Here is a 20,152-nt window from a genome sequence, read left to right on the forward strand (position 1 = left end):
TGACAAGCAGTGTGCCTGATTTTAAGAAGAAATGGGATCGTCACGTGGGATCTCTACGCAGAGTTAGATGGGGAGGGTCATTGGGGTGGGCAGACTACATGGGCTGCGGCCCTTATCTGCTGTCATTTTCTATGTTTCTATGACAACAGGCTACTGCGTTTGATGGACCATTGGTCTGACCCAGTAAGGCTATTCTCAAGTACTTATGTAGGACCTTTCCTGATGGCAGGTTATCTATTCAAGCCAGATTACTGCCATGACTTGATTGAAACTACTTATACCAGAAATATTAATCAGACTGCACAGATTTTTTGCTCTGGTATCCATGCTCAAGGAATTCACTCCCATGTAAATCGGAGCTAGCTTTTGGCTCTTGTGTTGCAGCCACATGACATAATATTTTAAAAACCTCAGATATGCAACAACATTGAACTAGGCCAAGTTATTACATGCCCAGTGATTGTTCGTAAAAACGCTCTCAGATATATCATATACAATAAATAGACGTTGTCCATACTCACCATAGGGATTTGCATTAATATTGGTGCCTATCAGTTCTAGTGTTTGTTCTAAAAGGTCTGATAAGGGCACTTCAGTAATTTCCATAACTCCTGAATCTTCTGGGCAGGGTCTCAAGACAAGGCCTACTTCAGCTTCATAATTAACAACAGATAAGTGCCAACAATACTGTTTGCTGCCCTTTTCTACAGGCACCCAACCTTTAAGAAAAGAAAAATGTGATAAAAGGTTTTTACCACCTAAAGCTACAAGAGAAATTTAATTGAAAAGCTGATAAATGGCATTGTCTAAAGCTGAAGACGTTAACCGATTCTTTCACTTAGGTCAAGTAGCACCGTTAACTGGATCAATATACAGGTTAATGAACAGAAATAATTTCTTGAAGACAAGGACACAGTACGCTCTCGCTGTTCACTGGGTTAGGGACCTAGAAAATCCAGTGAACACCACAAACGCAAACAAAGAATCCTTGATCATATGGGGAAAAGAGTGTTAGGGTCGCACAGGAACCTGTTTAACTCTATAAATTTTGCTCCCTAGCACCATAAACTCATCATTTCGTGTACCTTTCTTGTAAAGAACAGCTTTTTATATTCTACACTTTTTTTTGTAAAACAATACTCACACACCTCTATGAATATCTTCATTCCTTTAGGAACACACTGACCCCTATTTCCCCTAACATCGCCGCCGGGGAACGCGGCACTTGGCGCATGTCAATATTAAGTTAGGTGCTGTTTACAGAAAAGTGTCTAGTGCGCTTAAAGGGGATTTAGGCGCACCCTATTTATACCAGCTTACGCCTACTTGCTAAATGTTTGTTATCGTCCCCGATCAAGCTATTTAAATAAGTTAGGTGCCTAGACGTATTGATCTAGATGCATGACTGTGTATAAGGGAAAATGCCCGTGAATAGTGAAAATGGGCTATACTTTATTTTGTATACACTTCTCCCTCCGGATTCACGGGGGATAGGGGCAGAGCCGGACTGCGAATATCCGGCTCTGACCCACCCCCACCTTCCCGGCCTTACCTGGTGGTCTAGCAGGCTTTCGGGGCAGGAGCAATCTTCCTACGCTCCTGCCCCGTGCAGATCGCCATTAGGAAATGGCTGCTGTGAGTTCCCGTAGTCTCTCGAGACTACGACGGGAACTCCCTACAGCTATTTCCTAATGGCGATCTGCAAATAGCAGGAGCGTAGGAAGATCGCTCCTTCCCTGAAAGCCCGCTAGACCACCAGGTAAGGCCGGGATGCTGGGGGGAAGACTTAATGATGGGGGTTTTTTTTCTTTTTTTCCCCCTCCCCAAAAAATCGCGAATATGTGAAATCGCGATTACCGAAACTGCAAATGGAGAGGGGGAAGTGTAAATCATTTAAGAGGAACATGATTAATTATTTACCAGATAGGCTTTTAAAAAACTAAAATGTTTACCAATAAAATAGATAACTAAACCAAAATAATTGGTAAAAGACCCTTAACTCCCAATAAGAATAACACCCGCAGTTTAAATTTAGCAAGAATTAAATTATGCCAATACTGATAATGGGATTTCAGTACGGGCTCAATCAACCCTTCGAATCATAATTAGCCCCGGGCAAGTGTCTAAATAAACACTGCCCCGGTACATCATCAGTTCCCTTATTTCAAAACAAATTTCTTATGCAAATAAAAAGTGCAGGTGTGCATTCGAAGGGGGAAAAAGGGGGTGTAAAGTGCTTTAAATCCTCAAAAATCAGTCAAAATTAATAATCACTTGGAACAAAAGGGAAAAATGATTTAAGGATAAAATAAGAGGCAAGGGGATAGGAACATACAAAAAGGGAGGGTGGCAGAAGGTTGAAAAAAAGAAGAGTAGCTGGAAAAGGGAAGAAGCTGAAAACAGAAGAGAAGAGAAAAAAAATGAAAGAAAGAGGGAACAGGTTCTTGAGTCACACTAAGTAGGGAAAGGCCATGGGGACTTGTATGCTGCCTTTTTGTCACTTTGCCATTTCAAAGCTGACATTCAAAGTGGTGGACACTGGAGGATTAAGTGACTTGCCCAAGGTCACGAGGAGCAGCACCGGGATTTGATCTCACAACCTCTGGGTGCAGAGGCAGCAGCTCAACCAGTGAGTCACAGCCCTTCCTAAGTGTGTCAATTTCAACTTGTTTACTCATTTAAAGGTGTATATAGAGCCCACCCCAATATATGGCTACATCTGAAGAATCACAGTAAGTGATTAAAGCACCAGGCTCTGAACCAGAAAGACAAGGGCTTGAATCCAAGAGTCTCCTTGTGGCCTTGGCCAAATCACTTAACTCCCCATTACCTCATGTATAAGCCTCTGGGGACAAGGAAATAACTAGTATACCTGAGCGTAACTCACCTTCAACTGCCCCTGGAAGGTGAAAGCTAAATAAATAAACAGCAACAATGGCTCCTCTGGTTTGCAGCATATTAAGCATCCCAATAATTTTCTTGTGAGGCTGTCCTCCTCCCACCATCTATGTTTTTAAATGCTCAACCACGTCTCGGTATCTGAAAAGCAATTAGATCAAGGGTGTCAAAGTCCCTCCTCGAGGGCCGCAATCCAGTCGGGTTTTCAGGATTTCCCCAATGAATATGCATGAGATCTATTTGCATGCGCTGCTTTCATTGTATGCTAATAGATCTCATGCATATTCATTGGGGGAAATCCTGAAAACCCGACTGGATTGCGGCCCTCAAGGAGGGACTTTGACACCCCTAAATTAGATGATGAGTAGATACATAAGTGCGTCAATATTTTAAAAGTATTATACCTGGAATATGTCCATTTTCATCAGGAAGAGGATTTCCATTTGCCTGTTTTATTTTCTTTGCAGGAATCCAGTAGTCTGGAACTTGTTTGAAGTCTTCCTCAATATTCCAGATAAATTCTAAAACAAGGACATTATTTTCATAAAAGCAATAATAATTATGACTGTTTCCTTTGAAAATGCAGGGTCAGCAAGCATGGCAGGTAATTCAGTATATTCACAGCTTTAAATTTCAATGAAAGATTTCAGAGTTAAATCCTAGTTGTCAGCTGACTCTGCCCTCCCCATTCCTCCAGCCATTTGCAGGACAAGAGGAAGTGCAGTGCCTGCGCTAGGAAACGGCAAAGCAAAGGCAATTCTGATCCAAGGATTTTACCTGGGTAAGGTGTAGAGCTACCCAATAACATGTTTATTTAGTACTAGCTGATGCCCCGGCGTTGCACGGGTATTTAATTATAGCAATAACACTGTAAATGGATTCAAATAAAGATACTTTATAGTGGTGAATGAATGCAAGTCTCACTGGAATTAGCAATCTCTTAAACTGAAAAGGAAGATCTGTTGAAATAAGTGGCATCCAAAAGTTTCAGTATTGTTTTAAACAACTCAATATGTGGAAACTCAGGTTGAAAAGAAACTCCATGCAGTTTTTTCCCGGTTCAGAATGGAACCTGTGTGCCTAGTTCAGCATATGTGAGTACTCATGTAATGTAATAACATTATGAACTGGGGTGCATGAAGGAAACAGTTACAAACACAGTTAGAACATACAAACTCTATATGTATGGTGTCCGTGGTAGAATAGAAAAGATGTCCCTAGTGGTTATAGTGTCATATAAAGTGTTTTATAGTTGGAATTACTGTGAGAATGGCAGCTTTTTACATCCTTTCCATTGACATGAATGGGTAAAATAAGATTTTCTGTTTGTAGCTCCGCCCACGTGTGCAGGTGGGCCGCAAGACCCCCAGAACATATCACCCCAGGTAGTGAGGGATCTGCATACCAAGTTTTGTTAATCGGTCAAGCCGTTTTTCAATTACTGTGAGAATGGCAGCTTTTTACATTTTTTCCATTGACATGAATGGGTGAAATCTGATGTTGTTTGTAGCTCCGCCCACATGTACAAGTGGGCCGCGAGACCCCCAGAACATATCACCCCAGGTAGTTGGAATTACTGTGAGAATGGCAGCTTTTTACATTTTTTCCATTGACATGAATGGGTGAAATCTGATTTTATGTTTGTAGCTCCGCCCACGTGTGCAGGTGGGCCGCGAGACCCCCAGAACATATCACCCCAGGTAGTGAGGGATCTGCATACCAAGTTTCGTTCAAATCGGTCAAGCATGCATGATCGCGGCACATACACACATACATACCTCCGATTTTATATATATAGATTTCTACGCTGCCTTTTCCAACCAGCAGATCAAAGCAGTGTAAAATAAAATAACACTGAATAATATATGTTTATTGAGAGCTTCTATACCACCACTAATGACTGGGGAGTCAATTCAGAGCGGTTTACATGAGCTTCTGTAGAGATGTTACCATACAGAGTTGCAAAGGGCTTCTGTGAGGTGTTACAATACAGAGTTATTAATACTGGCACCAGTATGCCATAATCAATCATCCTACTTATATGCACACATTTATAATACATATAATACTGGGTTTACTATTGCTGCTAAGTACACTATGGGCTCCTTTTACTAAGGTGCGCTAGCGTTTTTAGCGCACGCAGGAAATTACCGCGCGCTACGCTTCTAGATCTAATGCCAGCTCAATGCTGGCGTTAAAAGTCTAGCGTACACGGCAACGTAGCGCGCTTTAAAGCCCTAGCACACCTTTGTAAAATGAGCCCTATATTTGCACACCTCCTAAGGAGGTTGACCATTTCGACTAAATATAATCTATTTACATACATCCCTGAAAGTTCTAGTTTCCTCTCTCTGTCAACTTCATAATTTCAGTTGAAGTAGTTTGAGAAAAGGATAGTCTTTATCCCTTTCTTGAATTTTCCGGAGTCCCTTTCTAGCTTTAATTCTTTCGGTAGGGAATGCCACCAGAACATTCTTGCCTTGGTGCTTTTGTACCTGATGTCTTTGAAGGAGGGTACTTGTAGTAACCACTTTTGGCTCGTGCACAAAGCGTGTAGGGGTATATGGTTTTGTTGTCTGGCTGCTAGGTATTATGGTTCTGAGAGCTAAACAGTTTTGTGCGTCGGCAATAAAATTTTTAATTTTACCCTGAAGTCAATCGGGAGCCAGCGTAACTCTTTTAGTAGCGAGGTAGCACTTGCTGTCTCGATTTACCTAGCAAAAACCTAGCTGCGGCGTGTTGTACTGTTTAGATCTATCTGATCATGTATTTCAGTAAACCCAGCGGGTTGCATTGCAGCAGTCAAAGATTGTGGGTACCAGGTATATTACTATATTGCTTGGTGGGAGAGGTAGAGTTTCAGACCTCTAACCCAGTAGAGTTTATCATCAGTAGGACCCAAGCTCTGATGATAGAAAACAATGCCAAATATTTGATAGAAAAGAGAATTCATACACACATCAATATCAAAAACAAAATCTCAATATTTATATTCTGCAGGTTCCACATCCCCAACATTTTTTTTTAATAAAAATAAGTCTTAATAAGATGCTTAAATTTAGCTAAGGACTCTTATTACAAATCAAAGCAGGAAGAATGAAAAGTGTCCTTGTAATTATTAACAAAAAGCACTAACCCTTGGAGTCTTCTTTTGCATACAGGAACTTTTTAAACCTTTTCTCAGCTAGTTTAGTGGGTTTTCTATCCAGTCGTGCCCAGAGGTATGGTTTTCCTAGAATTTTAATAAAGAACAAATAATTAGATTAAGAAAACAAAGAGGCCTCACACTCGCTGTTAACTTTGAGGGGAAGGGGGTTGTTGATTGTCACATGGGTTGCAGTATTGGTGCCACAAGCTAATTATAATTATAACTAGTCTTTAAGCCCGTTACATTAATGGGTGCTAGAATAGATGTGTCTGTCTGTCTTTATTTCTGTCTGTCTCCTTTGTCTGTCTTTCTACCTGGCCCCTTGCCTATCTCTCTCTGGCACCTCCAAGCAAACCAAGATTGCTGCCTGCCCCCCAGCACACCCCTCCCCCCAAAGCAGACCCTTTTCCCTCTCTCTCTCTCCACTTCTTTCTCTCTGTTTCTCTCCCTGGCCCCCTGCCTATCTCTCTCTGCTCCCCACCCCCAAGCAAACCAAGATTGCTGGCTGCCCTCCCAGCACACCCCTCCCCCCAAAGCAGCCCTTTTGCACTCTCCCCCTCCACTTCTCCCTGTCTCTCTCCCTGGCCCCCTGCCTATCTCTCTTACCCCCCAAGCAAACGAAGATTGCTGCCTGCCCCCCAACACACCCTCCCCACAAAGCAGCCCCTTTTCCCTCTCCCCCTCCACTTCTGTCTGCCTTTCTCCCTGGCCCCCCGAGCAAAGCACGATCACTGACCCTTGCGACTGCATAATTTTTGTTATGGCGCTAGGTTTCCATGGCAACCCTGCTCACGGTTTACAGAATATCTGAGAATTTAGTCCGGTTGAAAGTTAATAGTTTTTTTTTGCTTGTTTACAAACTACGACTATAAGACTCGTGATTCTGGTGGCGCCGTGTCGGGCAGAAGTGGGGAGGCGGGGACTCAGCACCGGCCGGGGTCCCGTGATCGACTCGCGCTGCCGACCCCCAGGAGTCCAAGTCCAGCGGCGGGGGAGGCAGGGACATGTCTTGCGTGCCATGGTGCTGACCTCGGCGCGGAAGCTGCTGCAGAGACAGACCTACACGTACCTGTCGAAATGGCACGGCCTGTACCTGTGCTTCGGAGGCATGCATCGTGTCCGCGCTGCATTTTGGAGAGGCCTCGGGGGACGCCACGACAGGTGGTGCGGACTCCCTCGGCGGTCGCCGTTTGCGAAAGGGGAACGGTCCTGTTTGGTGTGCCACTACCGGGTACTGTCACAGCTAGGCGCATGCGCACTCATGCGGCCACGGAACTACTGATCATGGAAGCACACAAATAGGAGTGTGCATGCGCGAGTTAGCCTTTTATTACATAGGATAATAATAACTTTATTTTTCTATACCGCCACAATCTTGCGACTTCTAGGCGGTTTACATTCAAGAGAGCTGGACATTCAGTGAGTTACAATATGCAGATATTTAGAGGAAATACAGAGTACATCAACTTTAAGAATGCGAAAGTATAAAGTGTACAGTACGCTAAGACATTTTCGAGAGGACCTGTTAGGAAAAGGTCGCGAATTACAAAAATACATCAAAAAATTACAATTACAATATACAGTTTAGGAATTTTCAGAAGGACATATTAGAAGATATGTCCCGAATTGCAAAATACGGTTTGTTTAGGATTTCAGGTGGGGGAGGGGGGTAAATTGGGAACGAGAAAAGAGAGAAGTGTTTGGTGAGGAAATTATTTAGGTGATATATTTGTCGAATAAGGCAGTTTTTATGAGTTTTCTAAAAGCATTGTAGGTCAGTCTAGCTTTATTAAGGTAGTTGTCTAACCAGTGTTATTGTTTGTTTGCTTGGTATGCGAAAGTTCTATCCAGAAAAGTCTTGTATTTGCAATTGGTAATGCTTGGGTGTGCAAAAAGATAGCGGTTTCTGGTTTGTCTGGTAGGGCTGATGGTTCAGCTACAATTTATGTCCTTCCCCAGTTCTATTCCACACATCCTCTACCCTCCCATGGCCACACCCTATTCTGATTCACACAGCTATAGCTTTCCCAAAACTGAATCTCTCAATTCAAGTGCACCCCACCCCCACCCCCAAAAATACACACTAAATTTACCAGGGTTCTTCATGGTAGTATTGCGGTCTGGAATCGGGGAGCAGCCCTCTTTCTCTACTGTCTCAATACTGCCCTGGGTTCAAAACGGAGGATCTGATGCCCAGCGACAAGCTCATAGTATTCTCACAAGGGGTCAATCTGTAGTATAAGGTGCAATAATTGCTTGCCCTGCATGCTAAATGTAAGGCTGATGCTAGGTACACACCCTATATTTACTAAAGACCTTGACATGAATACTTTGGAAGAAAGACGCGAAAGGGGAGATGTGAGGTGAGGTGCCATCGACTTGAGTTCGAGTACTAACGACTTAAGGAGTTAAAGATCCAAAAAGAGGTTGAACTAGTGCAAGTCCAACATGGTTGCTGTCAATTTGTCCAGACACCTGGTTCCAGGTCACCCTCATCGCCTAGTTCCTTTGATCTTCCCAAACATGATGTCCTTCTCCAAAGACCATTAGAGATATGGTAGAGACATTTAAATAGCTACATGGCATAAATATACAGGAGGAGAGTCTCTTTCAATTGAAAGGAAGCTGTGGAATGAGGGGGACATAGGGTGAAGGTGAACAGACTAAGAAGCAACCTTCAAGGAAAGGGTGGTGAATTCATGAAGCGGCCTCCCAGTAGAGTTCGTGGAGATGAAAACTGTATCCGAATATTAAAAAGCTTGTAAGGAAGTAAAAGAAAGAGTATACGGTATGGATGGGCAGACTGGATAGGCCATATGGACTTTATCTGCCTTAATTTTTCTATGGTTTTATGTAAATATGCTCTACAGTATGGATAAATGGGATTGGATTTGATATACCGCCTTTCTGTGGTTACAACAATGTAGTTTACATATTATATACAGGTACTTATTTTGTACCTGGGGCAATGGAAAATTAAGTAACTTGCCCTTTAACTGCTAAAACTTACAACATTTTAGTAAAAGGGGCCTTAAGTGATGGCCAGTGGCTCGCTAAATGGACCCTAGTTGGATTTCCTGCTCAGGTCTTCCACTTCACAGAAGCAGCACTCAAACTGCCCTTGAAGTGAAGGGACTTGATGTTCAATGGTGACTCTTTATGGCTGGATTTAAGATTGTAGTGGTCTCATGAAGCATCAATGCCTATAGCAATTTAAGCTTGTGGGGGAGGGGGATGATATATAAAGCATGGGGAAACACCCCATTAGTTGATTAGATTTCAACCAGGAGAAAACTGTTGGGTCACAAAAAAATAGCCCTAGGACCCCCCCCCCCCCCCAACATCTTGCACTCTTAAAAATGTGCACCACGTACTGGGGCAGAAATGAAATGTCTACTTCACTATTTACCTTTATACGTAGTAATGTAACAACATGTCCCATCCACTTTTTCAGTCGGAACTGCACTGAGCACACCAACAACCAGCGCTTTGGGATTTATAGTTTCAGATGCAACAACTCTAAATGGCTAAAAAAAAAGGAATAAAAGTATTTTATTTACTACTCTAATGCTACAAGAACTACCAACCAAACTAAGCCAGACTATGGGCTCCTTTTACTAAGCTGCGATAGCGGTTTTAGCGCGTGCTTAGCGTGCGCAGAATTGCCTTGCCCGCTAGATGCTAACGTTGGCATTGAGCTGGTGTTACACTTCTCCCTCCGGATTCGCGGGGGATAGGGGCAGAGCTGGACCGCAAATGGTGAAATACCGCAAATATCTTCTGGTCTGGCTCTGAGCCACTCCCTCCTCCCTTCCGCCTTCCCCCGGCATCCCAGCCTTACCTGGTGGTCTAACGGGCTTTCGGAGCAGGAGCGATCTTCCTACGCTCCTAACCCCGTGCAGATCGCCAATAGGAAATAGCTGCCGTGAGTTCCTGTAGTCTCTCGAGACTACGACGGAAACTCCCCACAGCTGCACCCAGAGGTTGTGAGATCAAATCCCGGTGCTGTTCCTCGTGACCTTGGGCAAGTCACTTAATCCTCCAGTGTCCACCACTTTGAATGTCAGCTTTGAAATGGCAAAGTGACAAAAAGGCAGCATACAAGACCCCATGGCCTTTCCCTACTTAGTGTGACACAAGAATCTGTTCCCTCTTTCTTTCATTTTTTTTCTCTTCTCTTCTGTTTTCAGCTTCTTCCCTTTTCCAGCTACTCTTCTTTTTTTCAACCTTCTGCCACCCTCCCTTTTTATATGTTCCTATCCCCTTGCCTCTTATTTTATCCTTAAATCATTTTTCCCTTTTGTTCCAAGTGATTATTACTTTTGACTGATTTTTGAGGATTTAAAGCACTTTACACCCCCTTTTCCCCCCTTCGAATGCACACCTGCACTTTTTATTTGCATAAGAAATTTGTTTTGAAATATGGGAACTGATGATGTATGGGGCAGTGTTTATTTAGACACTTGCCCGGGGCTAATTATGATTCGAAGGGTTGATTGAGCCCGTACTGAAATCCCATTATCAGTATTGGCATAATTTAATTCTTGCTAAATTTAAACTGCGGGTGTTATTCTTGTTGGGAGTTAAGGGTCTTTTACCAATTATTTTGGTTTAGTTATCTATTTTATTGGTAAACATTTTAGTTTTTTAAAAGCCTATCTGGTAAATAATTAATCATGTTCCTCAAATGATTTACACTTCCCCCTCTCCATTTGCAGTTTCGGTAATCGCGATTTCACATATTCGTGATTTTTTGGGAAGGGGGAAAAAAGGAAAAAAAACCATCATTAAGTCTTCCCCCCGGCATCCCGGCCTTACCTGGTGGTCTAGCGGGCTTTCAGGGCAGGAGCGATCTTCCTACGCTCCTGCCCCGTGCAGATCGCCATTAGGAAATAGCTGTAGGGAGTTCCCGTCGTAGTCTCAAGAGACTATGGGAACTCACAGCAGCCGTTTCCTAATGGCGATCTGCACGGGGCAGGAGCATAGGAAGATCGTTCTTGCTCCGAAAGCCCGCTAGACCACCAGGTAAGGCCGGGACGCCGGGGGGGAAGGCTAAACTGTGGGGGGGGGAGGGTTCTTTTTTTCCCCCTCCCCAAAAAATTGCGAATATGTGAAATCGCGATTGCCGAAACCGCGAATGGGGAGGGGGAAGTGTAGGTCTAGCCGCGTAGCGCGGGTTTAGTGCATGCTAAAATTCTGCACGCGCTAAAAACGCTATCGCAGCTTAGTAAAAGGAGCCCTAAATGTCCAAGCACCAATCCAGCTTGCAAATTCCTGTCAGGATGCCAGAATACAGACAGATTCCATGCTGCTTATCCCCCAAATCTACCTTAACAATGATATATGGACTTCTCCAAGTTAGCAAAAACTATTCATATATTTAAACCATCAAAATACATTAACTATTTTCATGGTTTTTTTATCCAATATATGGACATCATTTATCATTTGAATTTTATTTCAACAATTTGTGGACTCTTCCTCCAGGAACTTTTTTTTTTTTTTAACTCAGATGCTAACCGCTTTTACCATGACATCCAGCATTGATTTCAAAGCTTAATTTTATGCACTGTTTTTTTCCTTCTCCAAATACAACTATTACATATAGATAGTAAATGATGTTTTAGAAAAAGATACTGAATACTATTACACACAGGTACTATATTATGGTTTTAAAACACTGGTTAAGTTGTTTGGTTTTAATGCTTCTATGGAATGAACTCGTTACCTGATACGGGGGAATTCAATAATTTACCTACCTGAGTACGAAAGAAAGTAGCAAGTGTGTTGAAACAACTCTCTGCATGTTGTGACATGTCTCAAGGTTACTCGTGCACAATTGTGGCTCAGTGCAAATCCAACATTCCAAGAGACAGGACGTGAGGAGAGTCCTTGTGCAAATCAAGATACTGCTAGATTTGGAGCACCGTTAAGTGATAAAATTTCTCACAAAAGAAGGAAAAAAGCCAAAGGAGATCCAGAAATCGGCCCAATCATCCTATAAAGTAAAATTTAAAGCAAGCAGTTTAAGTGGGGTACAGAATCCATTGAAGATGACCTTCATATTGAATGGCCTGTGGAAGCAACTTCCACAGAAATGTGCAAGAAAGTCAAGGATTTACTTTTGTCTGACAGATGAATTAAAGTTTCCGAAATAGCTGAAAAAATGGGCATCTCGGAAGGTACAATTTGGAAAATAATTCATGAAAAGTTGAGTTTGTCCAAGGTTAGTGCAAGACGCCATGAGGCTCCAGTGATATCAGGAGAACTTGGAGATTCTCCGTGAAGACCAAGTGAATTTTTTTCATCAATTTGGTGACTGAAGATGATACTTGGATCTATCACAGAATCAATGCAGTGGAAGCACAAGTCATCCATCCCTTACCCCCAAAAAGTTCAAGACAGAAAATCTTCAGGGAAAGTCATGGAAACTGTCTTCTGGGATGATGAAGGACTTTTACTTCTGGAGTTCATGCCACACAAGTCAACCATAACAGGGGAGAGTTACGCCAACACAATGATCACTTTGCGGAAGTCAATCAAGGAGAAAAGATGAGGAAAACTCACAGCAAGCAGCTGCTTCTTCTCAACAATGCAACGGTTCATGTGTCACAACAATTGCAGGCTGCTATGTGGGTTCCAGCAGCTGGCCCATTCACCTACAGTCCTGGCCTGGATTTCTTGGATTATTTCTTGTTCTGAGTTTTGATGAACTCTCTTCTAGGACAGCGGTTTTCAAGTGATGAAGATGTCAAGGAATCTGTGACATCATGGTTTGAAGATCAAACAGAATAATTCTTTTCAAAGAGGTTAAAGTCATTGCAGGAAAAGTGGATGAAGTATATGGAGCTATCAGGGGACTATATTGAAAAACAAAACAAAAATTTTTTTAAACTTTTCTTTCCTAAGGTAGATAAATTATTGAAATTACTGAACGCCCCTCTATATTTACATATATTTTTTTTATTAACTGGTCATGTTGTACTTCACTCAGCATGGATGGTATTGTTTGCTCTGAATACCTACATGAACAGGTATCATACCCCTCAGCCCTTTCTTCCATCTCTGAAGGAGACCAAGAAAAAAACTACTGGATACAATTTGTAGTTTAAACATTCAAGGTCTCCCTAATAGAATAAGAATCTCCCCCATATTACAAGTGAATAGCCATTATTATGTTTAAGACATCATTTAATTATTAAATGTAGTTGGTACATCTTCCAAATGACTTACAATAGTTTCATTAAGATCCAAAGATAAATTGAATACTCCAGCAATGTTCTTTTTGTTAGTTTTGATCACATGATTTCTTTCCAATCTTATTTTCATTAGTCATTTTCCCTAGCAACAATAATGACTTTAGTTATCATGCACTATTCAGCTTTGACCTTGTCAGCATTTACATTTAGACTAGGTGAGATCATAATTTATTTCAATGCATTAGACATCTTGTAACAACGTTACCTTAGGGCACACTGACCTGTTCACATGCTCTAGGACTTTAGGCACTTCCTCTATTCTGTTATGCTAACCAAGCAATATTTTTTTTTACTGTAACACAAACATTTCTATATCCTTCAGCTTCATCTTTTATTATCTATATCAGTGTATCTCAAACTGTGCCATGGCACACTGAGGAAGAGAGGCCCCAGCCAGCTGACTTCCCTACACAGTACAGCGCTAGCACTGTCCAATTCGCCGAAGGCCTGCATGTTTCCCCCTTCTTTCTAGCATCCTCTGGCTTCCCCCTGGCCCCACCTTAAAGCTAATTACAGCCGCCTGCAGAGAATCGCCGGCAGGTAAAATGATTTTATTTTCAATATAGTGATTGAAATGTGTCAGTTTTGAGAATTTATATCTATTGTGTGTATATGAAAAATGAATGGAAAAATTGCATTACAATTAGTAAAGGGGATAGGATTGGGGCAGAGCTTGGGTGGGCCTAGGGAGGTCTGTGGTTGGGGTACTCAGTTGATATTTGTTAGACTTAGGGGGTACTTAGCTTGAAGTAGTTGAGAAACACTGCTGTAGGCAATCAGCTGGCGCCAGTGCCTCTCCTTCTCTCCGGCCCTCTTCCCTGCTGGCACCCCTTACTGGCATCACAGGGCCCATCTGCAGGGTATCTGCACATGCACGGACGTCGAAGTGATGTCATCACACATATGTGTGATGTCATCACAGTGACATCCACACACTTCTGGTTGCCTCAAGCCGTAGCCACTACCTTTAATGTGCCCCGGCTTGAGAAAACTTGAGAAACACTTATCTATATATTGGTGTCTTCTGTCTTCCCAGGCAAGGGGTGTCTCACACATATTGAGTTATGGGGCCCCCCTTATATCCTGCTTAATATTATTGCCATCATCCAAAAAAAACAAAAACCCTTTTCTGCGATTATCTTTGTTATGATTCATAATATTTGTAAACCAAGTCGAGCCCTCTAAGAGGGATGAATTGGTATATAAAACCAAAGGATTGGATAATATAAATAGCTGGAAATATTAATTTTTCTCTCTCTCATTTCCAGCACTGCTTCATACTGTATCCAGAATACATTATGCAGCTCCTAGTCTAAATGAAAGCTTCTGGTCATAACTAGTAACAAAAGAAAAAGTACAAGGAACAGTATATTTTCTGCTTTCTGCCTTAGACAACCTTATGAATAGTTTACTATTATCATCCATACCCCACATATATTTTGCACCAACTATAGGTTACTTTTGTTGCTCATAAATAAATTTATTTTTTGCTCTAAGGCATCATCTCTCTCCATAATGTGTCTCCTTTCTCCCAAAGAAAAATACAAAGCAGGTTAGAAATCCCAAAGGAGTAGCACATGCAAAGGTTAATGGTTAAGTCAACTGTTTTTCAGTGACATGCTGAAGTATGAAAGCATAATATGGTTTTCTATGCAATTTCCTCTACAATAAGTACTTCAAAATGTTACACTTACATTTAACCCATCACAGTACTGTGCAACATCTGATGAGAAATAGAAGAACACAGTAAAGGATCATACTAACCCTATTCTAACACCATTATCTACCACATGGCCAATTAAATAAAATGGATGCATCATAATGCTGTTATTAAATGATCCACTAAGCAAACTAAGAATTCCCCTAGAGGGCAGCCACATCATGCCAGGAAAGCATGCTCATCTCTCCCTCCCGACCTCAGTAGCATACCCAGCACTCTCTCTCCCTTCCCCTTCTTCCATGTGTGTACTACTTCTTCATGGGCCAATTTAAAAGATATTTTAGGATGTCACAGAAATTTCCAGTACAGCCCTGCACTTAAATCCTGTCTCCCTACCCTGACAGGGAATGCAACTAGGGGAGGGATCAGACTATGCAACCTTTGAGCACAGCCTCTACTGTGAAGCCCTTTGTAGTGGTCTAGGAAAAAGGAAGGATGATGGTGGCAGTAGGGAGGCAGATGAAGGTAGAGATCCTGGACCAGGGGCAGGAAAGAAGCTAGCCATATGGGGTGGGTGAGAAAGTAAAGCCATGAGCCTCCTTTGGGAGAAGGATCATTAGAAAGGAGAAGATAGGGGTGTTGGCTACTGGGGATGTGTTAGGAAGAGGGAGAGGCTAGGGAGAAGGGGATATTGCTGGACTATAGGGAAGGGGAAAAGTATGGCATTGAACCAAGGAGGTTTAAGTAACAGGAGATGATGGGAGCAGGCTTGGCCCAGTATCTGATGTGCAGCCACTAGGTACAGCTTGTCACCATACTGATTCACCAAAACCAAGGAGGTTTAATTCACAGGAGAGTGCACCAGAGACTGTGTTCTGATGTTATCAAGATAGTGGCAACATGAGGAGATAGCTTCAGCATTGTCACATGATGCCATCTCCTGTTAATTAAACTTCCTTGCGTTGAACCACTAAGGGGAGGATGGGTTGCTAGTCATCTAGAGCAGGTATGAAGATAAAGGAGAGGGCTGAGTACATGGGGGCTGGGGAGTATGGCCTTAAGGTGAAGGTGAATTGCTCAAGGATCAACTATGGAAGTTGTCTTTTTGGGTGGGTCGTTTTGGGTGCAAAAGGGCTAAAGGAGACAAATACCTTCCTACTTGGGATAATGATGCCATTAGTGCTTTTCGACATTCATTCCTACCAGAACGTCTGGCCTTGGTCACACAATGAACCCTTTGCAAATACAGGAGCACAAACTAAAAGTCCTAATATAAACAACTGAATCCCATGATGCCAGAGAAATGCATTTCCTCCTGAACAGTGCAAAACGAAGGAAGCAGAGCTAAATTCTCAAAACTGACATATTTCAATCACTGAATTGAAAATAAAATCATTTTTCCAACTTTGTTTGGTGATTTTATCTTTTCCTAGCCTCTGGCTGCACTTCCTTCTGTCTGTGCTCTTAGTTTCCAGGACCTTCTTATCCAATTGATGTTTTTCTCTCCTTCATTTTCTGCCCTACATCCATCTTTGTTAAAAAGGCATACAGGGACTCAATATAAATACCAGTCAGACGATCACCTCTTGGACAGATACGTTTAACAGTGTGTAGCATTGTAGCATTGGGTCTCCTGAAGCAGAATTTTCGAAACGGGGCCACGTTGAGACCCCCAAGAGCCCTTACAACTACAAACTTTAAAGTTGGTACAGATAAGTGAATGGTATCATCGTTCCAAGCAAGAGTTGTGCATAATTGTTTTGAACTTTTTAGTCAATCTAACAGAGTTTATTTAAACAATACTAGTTTTTACCAGTGGTCAGAAAGTGATGTTCTACAAAGCAAATGCAATGATTGGATGGTAAACTCTTGCCTCAAGGGGAGGTATCCACCTCCCTTTCAGAGTTTCACTTTTCTGAGCGTTTTTAGGAGTCATTTGCTCTCTCCCCACTGGTATTTAATACTATTACAGTCAGTCTCTCATTCATCTACATCCATCTTTGGCATTCACTTTTAACATTCTACTTTCTTCCATTTTTGCGCTTCCTTCTCAATCTGTCTACTTTTCCGTGTCTACCCCTCCTCTCCATCCATGTGCATCATCTCCTCCCTCTCTAGAGCAGTGGTTCCCAACCCTGTCCTGGAGGACCACCAGCCAGTCAGGTTTTCAAGATAGTCCTAATGAATATGCATGGAACAGATTTGCACCTGTCAGATTTGCAGTCTGTCACCTCCATTATATGCAAATCTCTCTCATGCATATTCATTAGGGTTATTCCAAAAACCCAACTGGCTGGTGGTCCTCCAGGACAGGGTTGGGAAACACTTGTTCTAGAACAATAGATGTCGAGCTGGGATTTTGGCACCGTTTATCTTCAGTGCCTCACCTGGTCCAGCAGGAGGGGAGATTTGAGAGAAGGAGGGAAATACTGGATCACAGGTTGAGAAAAGGGAAGGAGAGAGAAAACAGATTATTGGGGAGGGGGTGCCAATGCAAACGTTGGCTCAGGGCACCCCTGTGCAGTATGCATTAACTCCAGGACCAGCTGCGTATTTACGAGAGTCATCATTCAGCAGGAACCAGAGCGCTCTCGCGCCCCTATTGCGCCCACGCGACAGCTGGGGAGCGGGGAGGGGGCTCCGTCTTCGCAGAGCGCGGCCACCATCCTCGCCTCCCGCCCCCGGTACCTGCTGTTCTCGCTTCCACGAGGGCTCCTCGGTCACCTCCGTCAAGAACAAACAGGCCACTTTCTGCTGCACCGAGCCCAACCGCTCCATGATGACGGCTCTAACGTCCAGCCGAACCGGCGGTTACCCGAAGCTCCACTGGGCGCCCCATACCTCGGACGCCTCCCACCAATCGAAGCGCGGGCGTGCCGACGCAAAGGGCGGGGCCAGCTGTTTCAGGTACAAAGCTTGCTGGGAAATGTAGTTTGTTTGTGGAGGAAGTCGCTTCCTGATGTCGTCATGCAGAAGCCTGGGCTTGTTCTCCTTTTTCTGGGCTGGGCATGGAATGTCTGCTTGGACATAAAGCCACACGGAAAGGCCAGGGTCGTTTAACTTCAGTCATAAACCCCCAGATTCTATATATGCTGTTCAAAATTGTGCTTGGAAATTTGGGTACTTGCCCAAATTCCTTTAATTAAATAATGAACCAATTAATGCAGATAATTGGGCACTAATAATAATCGGCATTAACGGGCTAGAAATAACATTTTACGTTCTGCCTGCGCCTAAATTTAGGCATAGATGCCCGTTTTCTTTAATTATGCGCGTAACTGAAAGTAATGCCCCTCAGCTGCCCATGACCCACCTATTTCTATGTCCCCTTTTTTGAATCGCGTGTAAAATTTAGATGCAGATCCTATGACTAAATATACACACATGACTTGTAATTGATTTTAATTAGCACCAATAAAATAGGGTTACCAGACTCCGCATTTCCCCAGACATGTCCGGACGGCTTTTCATAGTGTGTGCCTTATCATATAGGGCTCCTTTTACGAAGGTGCGCTAGCGTTTTTAGCGCACGCACCAGATTAGTGTGCGCTATAGCGCGCGTTAGCTGAAAAACTACCGCCTGCTCAAGAGGAGGCGGTAGCGGCTAGTGTGCGTGGCATTTTAGCATGCGCTATTCTGCGAGTTAAGACCCTAACGCACCTTTGTAAAAGGAGCCCTTACCGCTAATCTTTAGCGTACGCTAAATTGATTAGCACGTGCTAAATTAGCGCGCTTTAGTAAAAGGACTCATTAATTGCTATTTAAAAATTTTTTTTGGGGGGGGGGTTGGCTGAAAACTGGTACTGTCAATTACCACACCAATTTTTAAAAATGATGAGCGCAGATTCCAAAGTTAGGCATCCTGAATTAGGGTGCCAAGTGGCACCAAATGTAGGCATCTTATACCGAATCTGGTCCTTAATTGGTGCAGCAACTTAGCAATGATAAATGATTAACACAGAACACAATCTCTGACCCCAGAGCTAAAAAATAAAATAATATTTTTAGCGCATGAATAATGCATGTTCATGGAAATGGTACTGTGAGACACTTTAACATGTCTCATGGTAAGTCCTTTTTCACTGTGGTAAGCATGCATTAGTTTTTACTGCAGCTTAGTAAAAGGAGTTGGAATTTCCAAGTATATTGTTATGCAGATGATATCTTGCTTGTTGTTAAAAATTGACCCAGTTCATATTGATGTAAATCCCATTAGGGAAGGTTTAGTGACAATCAATAAATGGCTGAACAACCATAAATTAGTCCTTAATGTAGAAAAATGTATATCTTGCTGGATAACAGGTCACTCTGCTCAACTGAAGGAAGATATTGACATCTTCGGACAGCCTTCTTCAATGTGAACTGCCTAGAAGTCTTCTCAACTGCAGCGGTATAGAAAAATAAAGTTATTATTATTATTATCCCACTTGTATCAACCTTTAAATATTTGGAATTCATTATTTGACTACCAATTACGTTTTGAATGCCAAGTTTCTAGTTTAGTTAAATCAAGTTTTCATACTATGAGAAAGTTACGATCCATTAGGGGATTATTTCAGGAGCATCATTTGCATACTCTTATTCATGCATTATTAATCTCCAAGTTAGATTATTATAATATTATTTATTTGGGTATTACAAAGCAAAATCGTAGGAGATTACAAACAATTCAAAATACCACAATTAAATTACTGGGCTTCAAAAATAAATTTGATAGGGTTACTCTTTTTATTTGAAATATCACTGGTCGCTTATTTGATATAGGATCAAATTTAAAACTTTGATTTTGGTCCATCGGGTTATTTAACATCATCAACCCGAATATTTACATTTTCTAGTAATCCCTTATACACTAATGAGAACATTAAGATCAATAGGTTGGTTTTTCCCTTAGTCAATAGGGCCAAGTGGGAATCACAAGAAGCAAAGCCTTTTATTTCAAGGGTCCCCAATTGTGGAACCATCTACCACAGGATATTAGATTAGAAGTAACAATACAGGCATTTAAGTTAAGGCTAAAAACTTTCCATTTGGGGATCAGAAATTACTCATATTTATTGAGAGAGTTTGGGCTCTGTGGTATGACTCCAGGGATTGTGGTGGTTAGAGGACATTCAGATATGATTTAAGATTAGATTTAATTTTAGATTTAGTAATTTAATATAATTTTTTTTAGGGCAGATGTGT

General features: G+C 42.2%; 1 protein-coding gene across 3 annotated transcripts in view; it reads right to left on the reverse strand.

The window, feature by feature from the left end:
- Positions 1 to 17,849, reverse strand: part of C7H12orf29 (chromosome 7 C12orf29 homolog) — a 28,531-nt gene extending 10,682 nt beyond the window's left edge. The window contains exons 1-6 of one of the 3 annotated variants that reach the window (XM_033952586.1): positions 17,654 to 17,804; positions 11,806 to 12,906; positions 9,456 to 9,573; positions 6,035 to 6,130; positions 3,303 to 3,419; positions 522 to 719 (exon numbers count right to left, since the gene is read on the reverse strand). In XM_033952586.1, coding sequence (XP_033808477.1) covers positions 522 to 719; positions 3,303 to 3,419; positions 6,035 to 6,130; positions 9,456 to 9,573; positions 11,806 to 11,862 — 586 coding nt within the window. In that variant the 5' untranslated portion in view covers positions 11,863 to 12,906; positions 17,654 to 17,804. Of the gene's footprint in view, positions 1 to 521; positions 720 to 3,302; positions 3,420 to 6,034; positions 6,131 to 9,455; positions 9,574 to 11,805; positions 12,907 to 17,653 lie in introns of all 3 variants that reach the window. The other 2 variants (XR_004540158.1, XM_033952585.1) reach the window with 2 other exon arrangements.
- Between the last annotated feature and the right edge of the window lie 2,303 nt (positions 17,850 to 20,152).

Source organism: Geotrypetes seraphini, chromosome 7 (genome assembly GCF_902459505.1).
Source record: "Geotrypetes seraphini chromosome 7, aGeoSer1.1, whole genome shotgun sequence".
Lineage (NCBI taxonomy): Eukaryota > Metazoa > Chordata > Amphibia > Gymnophiona > Dermophiidae > Geotrypetes > Geotrypetes seraphini.